Below are 17,886 nucleotides of genomic sequence, written 5' to 3'. Positions count from 1 at the left end.
CAGAAACTTAATCGTTTCTGCATTACCTTTAGGGCTACTGCAGGGAGCCATCAAAGCAAAACTGATCTATCAGTTAGCCTCCCTATATCTTATCACAACAGTTCAAAGGATTCTGTGTAAACCCTCTCACCTGAGCAAATCTCACCCTTTGTTATGACATGGAATTGACACAAAACAAAGCACCAAGATTACCCCTTAAAGTCACATAATACACAGGAGAAAGAAAAGCACGCACTTTTTAGTTACCTTTATAGAGCTCGATTTCAGATCACATCCACTTTTTCTTTTAAGTAATACTCTATCTTTTTTAATAACTTCACAAATGATTATTCAAATGTAGAAATCATTTTTATTCTAACTTTTATAGAATAATAAATAGTATGGAATATGTATGTAGATATAAAGGGTGCACTCGCCACATCAATATATACAACTCTCAGGAATGTTACTGTGCGCTGCTCATGAGCAATCCTGGTATAACAGAATGCCCATAACTTGACATTTGCATGGAAATAATTTTACAGCTAAATCTATATTGCCTTTTAAAATGTTGGTATGGCGCTTAAATTTAGCAATTCCAGTAGGCACTGTAATGTCGTAAGATAATCACCTTTTGTAAACACTGCTTTTATTCATGATCTAGGACAAATGATTATTTTATATATAACAATTGCTAAATCTATGTTGGTAGTGAATTAGTTAATATGCTTTAGCTTTGATAATTTAGGTCAGTTATGAACTTCTAAAGCATAGCCAGGAAATTTAATTTAATTTGAAAATCCAAGACCTCTGATTTAATCAATAATAACCCATCATTACTTATTTTCTTTTCTGCACACTAAACTGTAACAAATCCTGCCATTCATACAAAATTGGAAACCAAAAGGTAGATTAAAAATCATGAAAGTAACATCACATACTAGCAAGTGATTAAGTTCCACTAATAAAAGAAAAGTACATGACTACACTGGGACATGTTCTCTGATGAACTTCTAACATGGATACAAAATACAGAGAAATCATCTAAATAAAAATTTTATACTAAACCTATTATTTCTGAATTTATCAAGAAACAAACTATTTTTCATATTTCAATCTGCTTAAATAGATAATTCTTCAAATTCTATGAAAATCACTCATAGTTTGAAGAACGTCTTCAAACCAAACAAAACCAGTATAATCTAAATAGATCTACCATCTTCTTCACATTTGGCCTCTATTTTCCTTATAGAAAAAAAATTGGAAAATTTAGCTGATTTTTGCCCTTTGCGCTTTTACATATAGTGTTCAGAGCAACTCATGAGAAACTAGAGATATCTCAGCAGACTCAGAAATACAGCACTGGTTTACGTGTGGGTTCACATCCACAAGAGTATTTTTGCTATTAGAGGGACAAATATATTTAAAAGGCTTGTTTATGCAGCAAATGAAACTGTTCCTCCCATTCTCCAAACCCCCTGCTAAACAGTTTAACCACCTCTTAGATAAAGAGATAAAGATGCTAAAGAAAAACGGCTGTGGACTCAAGCCAAAGCCTGATGAAATCAGTGTAAAGATTTGCATTAGCTTCAATACGCATTAGATCAAGTTCTCACTGAACCCAAACAAACTCTTCATACACCTCCGGAGATGGAAGTTGACAGTCCAGTGCTATCTTCTAAAGCTGAATACCGTACTTTTGGTCAAGCTCCAAACCAGAACATAAAACTGAACGGTACAGCAGGTACAGTTAATCTGCATATCACTGTATAGCTAATTACTGAGTCTATTTCTTGTCTAAGGCAAAATCCATAAAAATGTGCTAGGAAGTAATACTTGACAATTTCAGTGGACATTAAAATTAGTTTTCACACTCACTTTATGGGGATTGGTATGTCTATTACATTAATGACTGCTTAATTTAATACTACATAAAAAAGTATATTCCTAGCTTTTAAAACCCAAATATGGTGCTGAATTTTATGACCATCTTCTCACCATGCATTAACTAACACATATGAACACCTAAATATTGTACATGCTACTGCAAACACAACACATACTTCTGCTGACTCGGAACACGAATTCTTCCTGGCTACCACACAGCTTTCTGTAGTATTAATTATCTCATATTAAAATAATAGTATCAATACATAAACCTCTAGTTTTTATTTATAAAACCTTTCCAAAATAAAAATAGTGTAAAGCTATTTAGTGAGCTGTTTGAGTTTGCAAACTGACTCCTTGAAGCCCCCTGGCATTCACAAGGGGGGAGCCAAAATGGATCTCATCACTTGCAGTGCTGCCAGCCAAAATGCTGTGGGAAGGCGCTCGGCAGGTACGGATCGGGTCGGGTCCCTGCAACTCTTCTGCTGTGTAGCAGAGCTACAGGCATCAGCACAGCGAGAGCCCATCCCCAGGCACAAGGCGGGTGAAAAGCCAGACTGCAGAAGTGAGAGATTTGTGTAGAACTTGTTTTTTCACAACAGCCCCCAGACCGGAGCAGGGGGGACAGAGGGGAGAAAAAGAAAAAGCACAAGCTAGATACATCAGTTTAAGCATCAGTTAAGGTGCAGTTTCATACTCAGACACTTACTACTCAAATGATAGAGTCTAAGCAAGATCTAAGACCAACACCTGCCCTCTTCTCTGAGGACCTGTCCTCTCTCATCTGAGACTGAGGTCTGCTAGGAAGTTTTAATCTTCTATGACCAGGAAATTTTTCAAGCTCTAATAATAACTGGAAGAGAAAAACAAAAATACCAATGTACATCAGCATACTTTTACTTACACTGCATCTATAAAATCTAAAACAAAGAGGCATCAACACAGTAATTATATCTATTGAATAAAAAAAAATCACTACAACATAGTTATAAAATTATTTTTCTTTTACAGCCCTACTTTATACCAACTACACAATTTTAGCTTTTACTGTCTTATCATTCCCCTAACCAATCTCTCTTTCACAATGCTGAAACTGCAAACCAGGAAGATCAGACTACAGCTGTACATCATAACTAGCAAAGACAAAACATTATTTAAGGGTTTAGCCCCCAATGCTAGGATTCATTTCTGAAGGAATTCTCTCATGCACTTTATCTTCTGGTATCTCGAATTCAGTGATTCAATTTTAAAAGGCAGTTCTGTACGCAGCAGGTACTAAAAGCTCTCCTAGAAACTCCAAGTGTGTGCCATGAACTACGCATCTACCAACTGCAATGTCTGCACAGCGATGAGATTTAAGCGCTCTCCTATAATAATGCCTCTGAAATCTCGGGAATATCCGGGAAGAGCTACAGTAAGTCCCTCCCAGCTACGAAACCTGCACATCAGTTTTACTGATGCTTAAAAAAGAGGAAAAAGCAACTAATAATCAAAATATGAAGTGTAATCTTACATGGGTCCAGTGTTAAGACATACAAAACTCTGGACATACTTCATAGTACAAGAAAAACACAGTCATTTTACTGAGAAATACAAGCCTTCAGCTTTAAAGCTTATGCTTCCAAAGAGAGATTCGGTGATTTGTCAAATAATTCCTCACAGCAATATTCCTTAGGAGCAAATATGCTCATCAATTTTCCAGCTAAACTGCAAGTGAAAAACTATTTCATTTAATGACACCCTTACATATATGATTACAGATTTTGTTTTTTAAGCTGTCCTCTTGCAGATAATGTTTCATAAAACCTCTGATGTGTACACATAGAAGAGCTTTGTAAATCCAGCAAAATACTTTCTGGCTTCTTGTTGAACCATCCTTGCCTGCATTTACTCCAAAATGGCACCCTCGCATGTGAGGCCTGCATGCATTTCTACAACTCCAAATTTTGCTGAAAAAGTCCTTTCATCACAGTTTTCAGTGGCAGCAAATACTGAACACAGGTGAGCTAAAGCTAAGGAGCAGGACTCTCGGGGAAGCACAAGCTTGCTGTCCTCACTCCTTGTAAGAAGCTGCTATAGAAATTCAGAGAGGAAAGTCTTTTAATCCACATAACACGTGCAGTAAAAGCCATTACTTTCCAATGCAATTCTAGTATCTCATAGCTTATTTTCATTCCAGGTATTAATCTGAAAATGTTTTGGTGGTTTCATGTGTAGTCAGAGGGGAGATCCCTTTGTGCATGGGGAAAACATGGCCTAAAAACAAAGGTATGGTAACTCTCATACTACCTGCCCATCACTTCTGAGGTGTCAGGGTTTACTCAGGATACAGGATGAAACAAAGTCAGCAATGCCATGCTGGCGGCAAATAAAGTTTATAGGCAATAGCCAAGCAGTATATAGCCAAAGGTTTATGAGCCTGCTGTAATACTTAAGATCATCTGCAAGCCCAGCACTGGCAAAGCTTACAACTGGTTTGCACTCTTTGTACACTGCAAAGCAAAACTTTTTTTTTAATCTGCTATAAACTTTTCAGAAAAGTTATTTTTATTTTGAATATTTAATATTTGTATTTACTGTCACTATTTATGAAAGCCCCAATAAACTTTGACAAATTTCAAGGGCAGAGAATATATTGTCTGCCTTTAATGCTGTATGTCTTCTGAAATACTGAAGTTCATACTGAACAGACTGAAGTTTCTGCATATAAGAAACACTTCAGGTTAAGACATCAGTTTACATTCTAAAAGTCCATTAAAAATGTAGATGCCTTAACCTGAAGTATCATATACACTGATACTTTGAGAAAAAGTAAGAAAGAATGTTTGGGACCTTCATTTTCAAATAACTGCAGTTAAAGTAACTTTTCCAGTACCAACTGGTACAGTGCTGCCTTCCTCAATCTGACCGCTATCGGTATACAATAAGGTAAGGATATTTCATGATAAATTTTTACCTACTCACCTCAAGGGAAAGCTGATGGCCCTCCCCTTAAAATCTGATTTATGTTAATTAAAATATCATTAGCCAGTTTGCTCTTGGCCATCAGAAAAGACATCTTTGTTACAAGTGTTCACTCTAAATGGTTAAAATCAGTTGACAAAGATGTTAGCGTTTCAGCTGGCACCATGAGGTTGTCTGTAATTTTGGGTAAACTTATTGCATTAAGACTGTATAAAGTCAGTCTATGCTAAAACAAGATCAGGTAGTCTGGTTTCAATATGTTAACCCTTACCTGAACAGGTCCTTTCAATCATAGCAACCACTGAAATTAAACAACGCACACATCCATGAAACCACACGCCTAGACTTAAGTATCTGGGAAAAATTATTGATACATCAAAATGATTACAGGGCTGCAGTTAACAGTGTGAATTTCCTGTAAGGTCATTTCCAGAATAAAATGAACTCTGGTTTTGCTCTGATTTATGCGACTTTGAAAAATCTGCTTGTAAATTTTGTCAAGACGACCAACTTTGGAAGAAAAGAAATGTCAGTGGTTAAAATATAGTGCTTATGAATGCAGGCAAGGAAAAACTACCACTAACGCATGTTAAATTAGAGAGAGAGAATGATGGAAGAGTTTGAAAACCTGCCTAGGCTAGTACATATTAATGTAATTGCTGCCTCATCAACATTTTGCAAATCTAGTGTTGATTAGTGTGAACTGCATTCTGAAAAGGTGCTAATGAGTGATCTTTCTAGCTGAAAAACTGGCTTACGTATGGATGTGTATGCAGTGAGCAGCACAGTGAAGTCCTGGTCCCGAACTGAGACAGGCAGGCACTCGAACTGTGCAGCATTCCTTGACACCTAGAAGAGGCAGCTGGAAGCTCTGAAGTGTGTTTCTGGTCAGTCAATGACCTGGATCACCACCAGCACATCTTAGCCACTCTTACTACTCATATTCATTCTATACAAATTGGAAATTATACTGGACTAGGAAAAATAGGCTACTAATATACAAATTTAGTTTTGCATTTTAAATGTAATTCAGGTATTTCTTATCTGTAATAAAATATCCAAACCAATCAAACTTAGCTGGAAAGCCATCCTCCATTTTAACTTTGTCCTTTCACTCTCCCTCCCCTAATAAAGCAAATAGCAAAAATGCATAAATAAACCAGCAGTCCTTCCTTCTGCAGTTACAAATGGATGGTTCAGCTAAGCACTCCTTTGCTGAAGAATCTGATAGAAGTGTCCAGTTAGCCCAATTTGATTAGCTGATCATGCATTAGTGGTTTACAACTTAATTAATAGCAGAGGTAAGCTGTTTAAATTTTATTTGTAGATAATCTCTTAAACAGGCCCTCCACACCAGCTAGATTCACTGTTGTTCTGCTTGTGATTTACTGCGGATACTGCTACCGCTGTAGCTACACTTCAACTCCTGGAGTGGGTAAGCAAAGCCAGCAGAAGACAGAACTTGCACAAGCAAAGCAGCGTTTCTCCCTCGGACAGAGGTTCGGACTAACCGGCAGCCACCACCACAGCACAGCTGTGCCACCAGACGTGCAATGGCGCAGCCGCGGCAAAGCTGGGGCCGAGGTGTTCGGAGGTGAAACGCAGCTCAGCAGGCACGTGCTTGCTGCCCCGCGGCTCGCCGAGGCTCAGTGCAGGACGAGAAGCACCGCTGCCCGCGATGCCCCAGCTTGCCCACGTTCAGTTTTGCAGCCACACAGAGGACTGGCCACAAGGAACTACAACTGGGATCCATTCCTATTGCAGAAATACCCTCCATGTAAGAAAAATTAGAACAGGATATATTTGACTGAAATATACTTAATTCTGTAAGACTCTTAAAAATGAAAAGATTTGTCAAATGATATCAAAACAAAACCCTTACTAATGTAACTGAAACTACACAAGTTTCTTAGAGCACTTTCTTTATGATACAGTGGCTGAATTGGTATTTCAGTGAACACCATATTCATTGCACGAAAAGTTTACTCAAAAGAAAAAGCTGCCTTTTTTTGGAAACACAAAACTGAAAAAAAAAAGAACGGCCACTTCTTGTCTCTGAAATACTTAAAATCTTACGGTCTAACCATGATTACGTCAGCACACTACGCAGAATATAATGCAGGAGCTCTTGGCTCTAACACAACAAGCCACAAGTAGATAGTTATCATGGCTTTCAGTAGACATAAGCTCCATCTTTATTACTGACAAGTTATGAAATGCTCATTTCCACAAAGCCTTTTCCAAGTAACACCTTTGAAACATTCAATACTATTTTTTTGTAAATATCATAACAAAGGTACATTGACATTTATATTTGAACTTTAAGACAGTAAGACAATATACTTCATAATTTTCAAATCCTCTGTTATAGTGGTTGAAAGAAAAGCCATTTTCCCACAGCAAGTCCTAGCTGTTTATTCCATAACATTTTGTCTATATTATTCTGTGCAATTACACTAAAAGGAAAGAATTTTTCATACTGTGGCATTTCCTATAATGAAAGAGGCTACAAAAAGGGGTGGTTGTGTGCTGGTATGGACCATTTGCTTATATTTACAGGAAAAATGATCAAATTATTAGTGACTGGGAAGCTATGTGATGCTAGAAGTTGAAAAGCTGAAAAGTGTTAAATCATAGCAACTTTAGAGATGTATCATGCCTCTTACATAGCTCTTCCATTCAGGTCATTTTAAGAAGAGAAAACAAAAAGCAGAAATTTAGTTTTTCTTAAAATTTAAAGTACAGACTGAATCAGTGAGATTAAGGGATACCGATTTGGTTTGGGACCCTGAAATGCTACTGAGCTTTTTTTTTTTGCTCTTACCATTATGCATCCAATCTAGGCTCCTTTCAGCTGACACAGAACACAGGATAGTCTGCACAGTGTAACTCTGAGAAGACCCCTGACAAGCAGCTAAGGGGCTCAACCCACCACGAGTTAAGAGGTTTCCAAATCAGCAATGCCTGGTCCTCAAAGGCTGGGGAGATTAATGCCTGCTGTCACAGGTGCACACCAGGAGAAGAGGCTGCTAATGTTCAGACCTTTAGCTTCTAGTTTCACATTTGTTTCTGTCCTTCTCAACAGTAGTAGACCTACAACTCTTATTGCACCATCAGAGGTCCCTCTTACTACCTCCTTAGAAGGACAGGCATTTCATGATTTTTCTCATTTAACACTAACTCGGCAGCCCCTGTAGAAGCAGCACACTTTGCCATAAAAGATTTTAAAATGCTACTGAACTAGTGTCACATTTCTGACAAGACAGAATTGTTCATAAGTGATAAGAGTTGGTACAAGTCATCTGCATGAGAGCAAATTTCACCCACAATCTTACTGCAGCAAGTGTTTACGCAATACAGCCAACAAAGTGCTATCTCCTTGTTAAACCTCGCTCATCACTGCGGTTACCCTAGGGCAAGTTTGCTGTTCTCCACAAGCATGAATAGTCTTACAGGGAGCAAGTGAGGTTGCGCACAAGGGAACGGCACTGCAGCCCAGAGGTCTTTAAAATTCCTTTGGGTTGGCTCCACAGTATAAAAAGGGTGGAGCGAATCTGGAAAGGAAATTTTTCCTTACCTCCACAGTCATCTTTTCCTTTTCTCCTGTTATGAAGTAAAACAAAATTGGGAGTCACAGAATCACAGAATGGGTAAGGTTGGAAGGGATCTCTGGAGATCATCTAATCCAACCGCCCTGCTCAAGCAGGGTCACCTACAGCATATTAGACAGGATTGCATCCAGGCGGGTTTTGAATATTTCCAGAGAAGGAGACTCCACAACCTCTCTGGGCAACCTGCCCCAGTGCTCCATCACTCTCACAGTGAAGAAATTCCACCTCATATTCAGGTGGAACTTCTGTGGTTCAGTTTGTGCCTGTTGCCTCCTGTGCTGTCGCATGGCACTACTGAAAAGAGTTTGTCCCATCCCCTTGACACACTCCTTTCAGATACTTATACACATTGATAAGATCCCCCCTCAGTCTTCTCTTCTCCAGGCTAAACAGGCCCAGCTCTCGCAGCCTTTCCTCATAAGAGAGATGCTCCAGCCCTTTGATCATCTTCATAGCCTTACACTGGACTCTCTCCAGTAGTTCCATGTCTCTCTTGTACTGGGGAGCCCACAACTGGACACAGTGCTCGAGATGAGGCCTCCCCAGGGCTGAGGAGAAGGGCAGGATCATCTCCCTCGACCTGCTGACAACAGTCTTCCTCATACACTCAAGGATACCATTGGCCTTCTGGGCCACAAGGGCACATTGCTGGCTCATGGCAACTTGTGTCCACCAGCACTTCCAAGTTCTCCTCTGCAGAGCTGCTTTTCAGCAGGTCAGCCCCCAGCCTGTACTGATGCATGGGGTTATTCCTCCCTAGGTGCAGGACTCTGCACTTGCCCTTGTTGAACCTCAGGAGGTTCCTCTCCGCCCAGCTCTCCAGCCTGTCCAGGTCTCTCTGAATGGCAGCACAGCCCTCAGGTGTGTCAGCCACTCCTCCCAGCTTGGTATCATCAGCAAACTTGCTGAGGAGGCACTCTGTCCCCTTATCCAGGTCACTGAAGAATAAGTTGAACAGGATGGGACCCAGTACTGAGCCCTGGGGAACTCCACTAGCTATGGGCCTCCAACTAGACTCTGCGCCACAGATCACAACCCTCTGAGCTCTGCCTTTCAGCCAGTTCTCAATCCACCTCACAGTCCGCTTATCTAACCCACACTTCCTGAGCTTGGCTAGGAGGATGTTATGGGAGATAGGTCTGAACACGAGCAGCCTCTTCTCCTGGTGTGCATCTGAGACAGCAGGCATTAATCTCCCCATCCATTGAGGACCAGGCATTGTTGAAGTCAAGATACACAACGTCCACTGCTCTTCCCTCATAAAAGGCTATCAGATTGGTTAAGCATACTTTCCCCTTGGTGAATCCATGCTGACTACTCCCGAAACATGCAATAATTTAAGTTCAGGGTCACCCATTCACCACTTTAATGAACTCAGGTCTCCCTTTACTCTGTCACCATACAAATTCAAATCCTTAATGAATAAAAATTTTCCTGATGCTGCACTCAAACAAGCTTTTGCTGAGGACAGCTGCCTCTTGCCTAATTGCAACCTTGTCAGAAGCAGCACTCTAAAGAGCTACCTAAATCCTTGGATTTTCCTAGAAAGATCTGGGAACGTCAAGAGCCAATTAAACTATCATGTCAACTAGCTGAGTGTGATGGTATTGCCAGACATTACGTAAGAGCACTGTCACACAATAAACCCCTTGATTTTTTTGATCTGGTTACCTGCACTCTTTATGTTTGAGAAGCAAAAGAGAGGACCTGTCTGCTCTGCAACATTTTAGTCACACTAACATCAAATTCCTCTTCCAGTGTTATATTTTCAGCACATATTTTTCATGTGCAACAGCTGAAACCCAAGAGAATGACTGATGTTCAAATCCTCTTAAGTGGATATGACAACATTATCCTCCCCTGTAATTGGAAGCAGGTCACTGTAATCTGTGACGATGACAGAGGGGATACTATTTTACCCTGCCTGAGCTTTCACGTCTGGAAAAAGTACTACAAAAGATTTATTCTTACACATGAAATGTAATTTCTGAAGAGAGGTTCTAACTGTGTGACAACCTGTATCACCAAAGCAGGCAGTAACACTTCAAAAAGACAATGCTAAAAACTAGTCTGTTAATAAAAGTTAACTTCTCAACCATGATTGAGGCAGACATCAGCCATTTTCATTAGTTTTTGGTTAACTCTATCTAGACTCTTATGGAGTTAGTGACCACCATACCATTTAAGTTTCTTTCCATAGATTAAGACAAAGATAAAATGGATGAATGGCCCAAGTCAGGAGCCAGAGCTTGTCCTGAGTTCTGTACGCTCTGAAGACGCACAGAATGATTTTTTGTGGAAACCCCCCCAAAGCCAAAGAAGGCCCCTTCCCCAAGCAGGGCTGGCGCCTGTGATCGCCAGCCGTGCTTGCTCCCTCCAGCAAGAGGGGACTCAGCCACCCACACTGGTCAGCAAATACAGCAGTAGTAAAACAAAACTCCTGTTTAAAACATATTAGAGGATTATACATAGTTCATTATTAAAAACATCTAGGTTTTAAATTAAGTAATTAGTTTAGCTTTATTTTTTCCATGGACATTACGTTAGTCTGTTCCCCCTGTTGGCTCTGTGAAATGCAACACAGACACTGTGTTGCAGAAAGGAAAAATACTTTTTAGCAACAGGAAAATGTGATTATAAAATAGCTTAAAGTGCCAGAGGAACCTCAGGAGACAATGTGAATAAATAAATAAATAAATAAACAGAACAGAATTCAAGTTGTCTTTTTTTTTCTTTCTGTGTCCTTTTAATTTACACTAAATGTTTACAGCTAGGAAATAGTAATTTTTAAAATAAAGTATCACTAATTTCCAATGCAAAGTTCTCTGTTTTCTTGTAACAGATAATGAGGTTATTGTCTGAACACAAGTAATGGGTGACGAGTACAGGACCATAAGCATAAACCACTATCATGCTGACATTTGTACTGATTGTTACATTAGGGTAGTCTTTGAAAGTTAGTTAATTAAGTTAAATAAATTTGATGCTTTGGGTATCTTCATAGCATTCAAAACATAGAAGACTTTCTGAATAGTAACTAGCCCTAGTAACTGCCTGTAAATAGACTTCAGCTTTAATCTCTGAGTATTTTCAAATACTGGTATACAAGCTGGACAACTACAAAATAGTTTATAAAGAAAAAGTAGTTTCATAGTTAGCATGGTCAAGCTAAATGAAACTTAGGTCTTCTTCACTTTGATACATTAAAAAAACGCTTCCTGTAGCAAAAAGACATTCACAGAAATTTTCAGTATAAAAGAAATCTCCATTATGACCTTAGCATCAATCCTCAATGACCTTTTTCCACGTTGCTGTTCCCTACCAGTTATTAGCAAATCCTGCAAAAAATGTCTGTAAACTGCAGTAAACCTAAAACAGAAGCAACATGAATTGAAACTTTTCCAAGTCTAAATTCAGATACCCAGACACACAAAAGCAATACATGAGAAATGTTTTCAAAATCCTAATTACAGAAGTGAAAATATGGTTTTGCATATCAGTTTCATTATAAGTGTTCCTTCATGTTTGACCAATCTACAATTAATGCAGTCCAGCAGAAAGGGACTGCTAGATCTTTATTACTGGCATTGTTGATTTATTTATTATCTGCCCCAGTAATAACTAAGTCCTTGCCCAGAATCAGGGTCCACTGACCATAGCCAATATGGACAAAATACAGCCTATTAAATTAGGTCTGAAAAAATTAAAAGTATTTTTGTGCATTTTAAAATTTTAAGATTGCTATCTGTTTCTTAGTTTCTAGGCCTTTCAAGATTTTACAGTTTCTCCTACATAAATATGAAGACTGGAAGCTTTCTAAATTTTTTTAAAAGAAGCTGGGATTCTCTAGTTACCACCTGATCCCAGAAACTGGTAATTTAAGAAAACAACAAGTAGTGTAAGAATTATAATAAAATAATAACTGACAGTACTTTTAAATATGATGATCTTTTGAAATGTGATTTATTTGTGATCTATGTATCAAAGATCTATCCATCAGCGACTTCATATGCAACACCTTGAGGCACTCGGTAACCTGCTGATTCAGGGATGGCTGGGAACTGGCACATCATCTGGACAGTACAGTGATCTTGGTGTAACTTTGCCAGCCAAGCATCCTGGCTGGCTTCCTACGGGCAATTGTAGAGCATGTTTTTGGAGCTGCACTTACACGCACAACATGCTGGGGTTCATCTGGAGGTTGTGGAAAGCACACTATGCCTACTGTTTCAAGCAATTTTAAGCAGGGAGGACAGAAGAAGGATCTTTTCCTATATCTGTATCATCCTACTTTTAGCCATCCAGACATGTGAGCTTGCACGTCACTGGCTACTTCTAACTGAGCACCAGGAGCATCTAAACCAAATTCAGACTTCAATCCTGGATTGACATATGCTAATGCAAGTCCTACGCAGGCACCGCGGAAAGTGAGGGGATTCCACGCAGACGCCACGGCTCAGGCTGCCAGCTCGCTGTACAGCAGCGGGATCAAAGATAAGCCTCACTCCCGGCCTAGTTCAGACATACAGGCCATACAGTGCCATTTCCTCACTGGACTTTTTCCCTCTGCTATGGCAGCCTTTGAGTGGGCAAAAACTCTCACCTGGTGTGGAGCTCTGTTCCTATGCCACCCCTTATGTGTGAGGTTCATATAAATAAGGAAAATTAATACTGGTGAAAATGTTGTTATATAAAAAAGGTAGATAAGTAAAAGAAGTAGGTGAGAGTTTGAATTTAAAAAAGAAAGCTGTTTATTAAAGAAATTCAGAGAAAGGGAAACAGTAAGAGAAACCAAGTTACATACCGACAATATTCTAATTCCTGATTTTCTCATCTGATTTTGCAAGACTTATTTCTGGGATATAGAACTGGGTACTCCTGAATATTCCTGCTGTATTGAAGTCTATTTTCTTAGCTTTTAGAGAAATTTCTCTGCTCCAGTTTCTCTATAAACCAGAATAACATCATTTATCTTCGTATGTTACAGAGAGTTTACAGTCAAGTTAAAACAGATGGTGCTGTATAAATGCCAGATATGTTTTAATAATCTGGAATAGAATGATTATTTAGAACAACTTGTTACACACCTAAAAGTAAAATCTTTCTGCACTGAATTTTCTTGCAGTATTGTATGGGCTCACTGAGTTACTTATTTTCAGGACTGTTTACAAGATGGTTAATGGCATTGATTTATTTACTTTTCACCTCTATTAAAATAAAAACACTGAAAGATGTCATAGAGATTCATATATAAACAAGGAGGGGAAAAAAGATTACCTTCAAAACTGAGTATAACCTGCAAAACCAAGCAGTGGCTATTCCTTCCTAATATAGTAATGCTGACAGTGTTCCTAAAAACTGCAGTAGAAGATGGTAAGTAGCAATAAAGTGCTTTAGGTATGTACATTCATACCTGTCAGATCAAGTAGATTGAAGTGATATATTACTGCAATATAAAATTCCAGTTCTGATGCAGGGTATTCTTACTGGCCTTCAGATTAACTATGACAACTAGTCTTACTGTATATCTCGCATCAACCCCTTCTCTGCAAGATCTTATTTTTGAAACAAGAAGACAAACTTCCTTCTGAATCACATTTTCCTTTTAATTTGAATAAACACATGTGAAGAATGTTTATCCAGTAACCCACGGCAAACTATCATTTAAGTAGTTCAAATAAATACAAATGCGACTGTATAGAACACAGCACCTTTGTTTTTATGTACAGATGTACAGCAGTTGTCATGTTTCATTTTAAAAATTGATCTTCTTTTAATAAAAATTTGAATACTCTTGACAAAGTAAAAATATTGATTTGTAATTAGTTTTATCTTCCTCTAAAATATCTTGCCCTCATTGTTCATAAAACATATCACAAGTCCTTTCTGTTTTAGGGATGTAACAAATAAATACTTGAAGGACGTCCAGGTTCTTGTGAAATAATGGCTATACAGACATCATAAATAAGGAAACTGATAGATGTTCAAACATGTTTGTAAGAAAAGATCAGGCCTTAAGTGTTAGCCTGATCTTACTCTCTTTGAAAACAACAGAAGTTTTATTACTGGATTCAAAAAGTGCTGAAACAGACTCAGCACTTGGCAGGGCAAAGAAAAAAAGCTCGTTATATTACGGGAGTAAACTATGGAAGGGTGCAAGCACTCTCACACAGTTCAGAGCCTCCCGTGCAGGCTGGGTTGAACGTGCACTTAAACAGCAGACAATCAGAAACAGATATTTGGTAACGCTGATTGAAGCATGACCGTAAAATTGAAGGAAAAAAAAGAACTGGCAAACTGGCCTAAGTTGAGTCAAAACCCGCTAATTTTGACTTAAAAAATCCCAGCTACAACTAAGGTGGCAAAAAGGCACTAAAACATATCATCAGTTGCTTTCATAGGCACAAGTGAGGCAAAAACCAGCCCTTTTATTAGCTGTAATTAAAACTTCCTTTTTCTCTCTCACCGCACACGGAGCTCCCCAGATACCTGGCTGCCGGCGGACGACAGCTGTCGAAACTCATCCTGAAGCAAGGCAGCAGGTTTATATCAAACCGGCTTTACAAGTGAACCCCGAAACTTAGCCACATGCTCGGTTTGAAAGCCAAAATCAGGAGAGACCGCGCAAGCACGAGGGCGGCGAGGGGGGAACTGCGGAAAGGACACGCGGGGGTGCCGAGGCGCCCGGGGACCTGCCGGCAGCCTGCGCCGCCGCCCGGCAAGGCGCCCTCGGGGCGGCCCCGCGGGTGCCCCGGCCACCACCCGAGGGCCGGTCCGCATCGCCCCTCACCGAGCGAGCTCAGCCCGCCTCCCCCCCGAGCTGGGACCACCTCCGCCACCTGCGCGCCCCTCCTCCCCGGCACAAGGCAGTTCACAGGCAGCAAAACCGCTTCAGTAAACGCACTCCTGGCGCCGAGGCACACGGCTTTCTCGAGGGGGGCTGCAGACCAAAACAGGATGCAGGGCGAAAGGGCCAACAACCGAGCGGGCTGCACCCGCCAGCGGCGACAGACAGCCCCGGCTGCTGCTGAGCTGAAACGCGTGCGGAAACAGCGCAACCTTCCGAGACCCGCCGCGGCCGCGGGCCCGGCGCCCCCGCGGCGAGCTGCCCGCGTCCGCCCGCGCCCCGGCCCCGGCCCCGGCCCCGGGCGTCCGCCGGCCCCTACCTTGTTGGAGGCCATTTCGCTGACGGAGTGCCTGGTCTGCAGGGTCTCCAGCTGGTCCAGGCACCAGTCCAGCTCCTCCAGGGTCTCGCTGGCCAGCTTTTGGTAGGCCTCCTCTGCGAAGAGATAGGGAAAGGGGTACTCAGTTCGCAGCCGCTTCCCGGGGCTAGCAGCCAGCTCCAGCGGGTCCATCCTGCCGCCGCCAGCCGCCCGCAGGTGCCCGGTGCCCGCACATGAGTGCTGCTCCCTCATATTGGTAGCCCGGGCACCGGGCGCGGCGGGCTCTGCCCTGCACGGGGCCGCGCCGAGCAGCGCAGCGCAGCGGAGCGGGGCGCAGCGCAGCGCAGCCGCCGGCCCGCTCGCTCCCTCGCAGCCCGCGACGCGCCCGCAAGAAACTTTGCGCCGCGCCGGGCTCCGCGCTGCCCGCCCGCAGCGCCGCCCCCGGGGCCGCCCCGCCCGGCCCGGCCCGGCCCGGCCCCACGCGGGGCGGGGGCGCGGGGGGGCAGCAGGGCCTCCCCACGGCGGCGCCCGCGCTGCGGAAGCGGCGCTCGGTGGCCTCGGCCGCGCGGGATGCCGTGGGAATTCACTGGTTAATACTGCTACAGAGCAGGGAAGAGGTAACAGAAATGCGCCCAGGTGCTGGGGGCGACTGCGCCCCGCCGGCCGGCGAGCTGCTGAAGGCGTGTTCAAATGCTGCAGTAGTGTTTGCCTTAGCCCCAAAGGCCGTGTGTGTGCAAAAGCATCACATGGTGGCTCTAAGGGAAATGAAAAAGGCTTGCTGGAGTTTTGGAAGTAGAGACCCAATATTGGGATGGAAACTCGGTGTCTATTCGCAATTGCTGCATACGGTCTTAAAATTCACAGAACTCAACCACAGAGAGGAAGGCATTCCCCTCCTCAGCAAAGCACCAACAGCAGGACATCTGCTAGTATGTAAATAATTTTGGAAAAATAATTCCACTGCTAAGGTGCAAGTCCCACCTACAAAGGCCATCTTTTTTCTTTGCTCGCGGATGTAGATGGGGAAAATGTTTCTCCACACTGAATTGAGGTGTGAAAACACCTGAAACACCAAGTTTAGAAAATGCTGGCATGCCCGCTTTTGGGATCAGCTACATGCAAACATAGCTCCAAGGCAGAGAAGGGCTTGTTCAGTGGTCTTGTTTTTCCCTACAAAATATCCTCCTCAATTTGTTCCACACTAAATTACCTTTTTTCCCCAAAATATCAGACAAGCAAAAGATCAGGCAAACAAATTAACTAAAACTCATTTTAAAATAATAATATACTTCAGCATAGACTAGTGCTAAATAGTTCAATGCACTACAGTTTGACATGCAGGATGCTGAATTAATCTCTTTTTACATTACAGAGCACATGCTTCAGTACTTTGGGTCCCTTCAAAGCTGTTAAACCTAGCGCATACTTGTGGATATTTCAAAAACACTGCAGAATTTTGAATAGCTTCCACTTGCTCTTGGAAAAAAGGCAAGACAAGAACAAGAAGTTTAGACTGAGATTAATTGGTAGAGCTGTTTAAAGAAGGTTTTCCAGTGCTTGCCTGCATCATGGTTAATCTGTCACTTCAGTGAACACATTAACAGATACTCAACAACAGCAATTCCAATGAATTGTGAACACTGTATTTCAGACGTGTCATACTCACTATAAATGCTACCCAGTCCCCCCAAAATTCCCCTGGCAAATAAAGTCAGGATTTTCCAGACTGTTTCTTCCATCAGAAGAGAATCTATGACATTCTGCAACACAACAGGCATCACAGCTCACCTCACTAGTCTCCTAAATTATTTTTTAATAGTCGTAACTGCAACTAGGTCTTGAAAGTGAACACTTTGTACATTGACCTCAAAGTGCAGATTTCATCCAGATCCACGCTAGAAATGTAAGAAACTCTGTTCATCATACGTTTGTAAGTGTACTGTGTTAAGTATTTGTGACGAAGCAGAGATGACTTTAACATATGCATAGTTATCTGATGACCTTATACAATGATTTCATTGAGGATAAAACACATAACGCAGTGAGGTAAAACGAATATGTACAACACTGTTTTGTTGTCTAGCGAGCCCGCAGCCTGCCCTTCAGCATTTCTTGAAAGGCACTTACTGGGAAATTCGTATTTTGCTTCACAAGTAAGCATCACCCCTTCAAACAGTTACGACTGTAAGAACGTAAGGTTTTCTGAGAAGTACGAAAGCAATAAAAAAGTTGAAGGAAGCCAATTTAAATTAAACTAACAAAATGCTCAGTTTGCTGTTGAT

The 17,886-nt window shown here is 41.5% G+C and overlaps 1 protein-coding gene across 5 annotated transcripts in view; it reads right to left on the bottom strand.

Annotated features, from left to right (window-relative positions):
* Positions 1-17,886, bottom strand: part of PDE4D (phosphodiesterase 4D) — a 391,310-nt gene that overhangs the window by 34,763 nt on the left and 338,661 nt on the right. For all 5 annotated transcript variants that reach the window (XM_062600694.1, XM_062600695.1, XM_062600697.1 and 2 more), the window contains exon 6: positions 15,608-15,720. In XM_062600694.1, the coding sequence (XP_062456678.1) occupies positions 15,608-15,720 (113 nt within the window). The remainder of the gene's footprint in view (positions 1-15,607; positions 15,721-17,886) is intronic.

This window comes from Rhea pennata, chromosome Z, assembly GCF_028389875.1.
Source record: "Rhea pennata isolate bPtePen1 chromosome Z, bPtePen1.pri, whole genome shotgun sequence".
In the NCBI taxonomy this organism is placed as follows: Eukaryota; Metazoa; Chordata; class Aves; order Rheiformes; family Rheidae; genus Rhea; species Rhea pennata.
The sequence above is the reverse complement of the archived record's forward strand: the minus strand, read 5'-3'. Positions and strand labels throughout refer to the sequence as shown.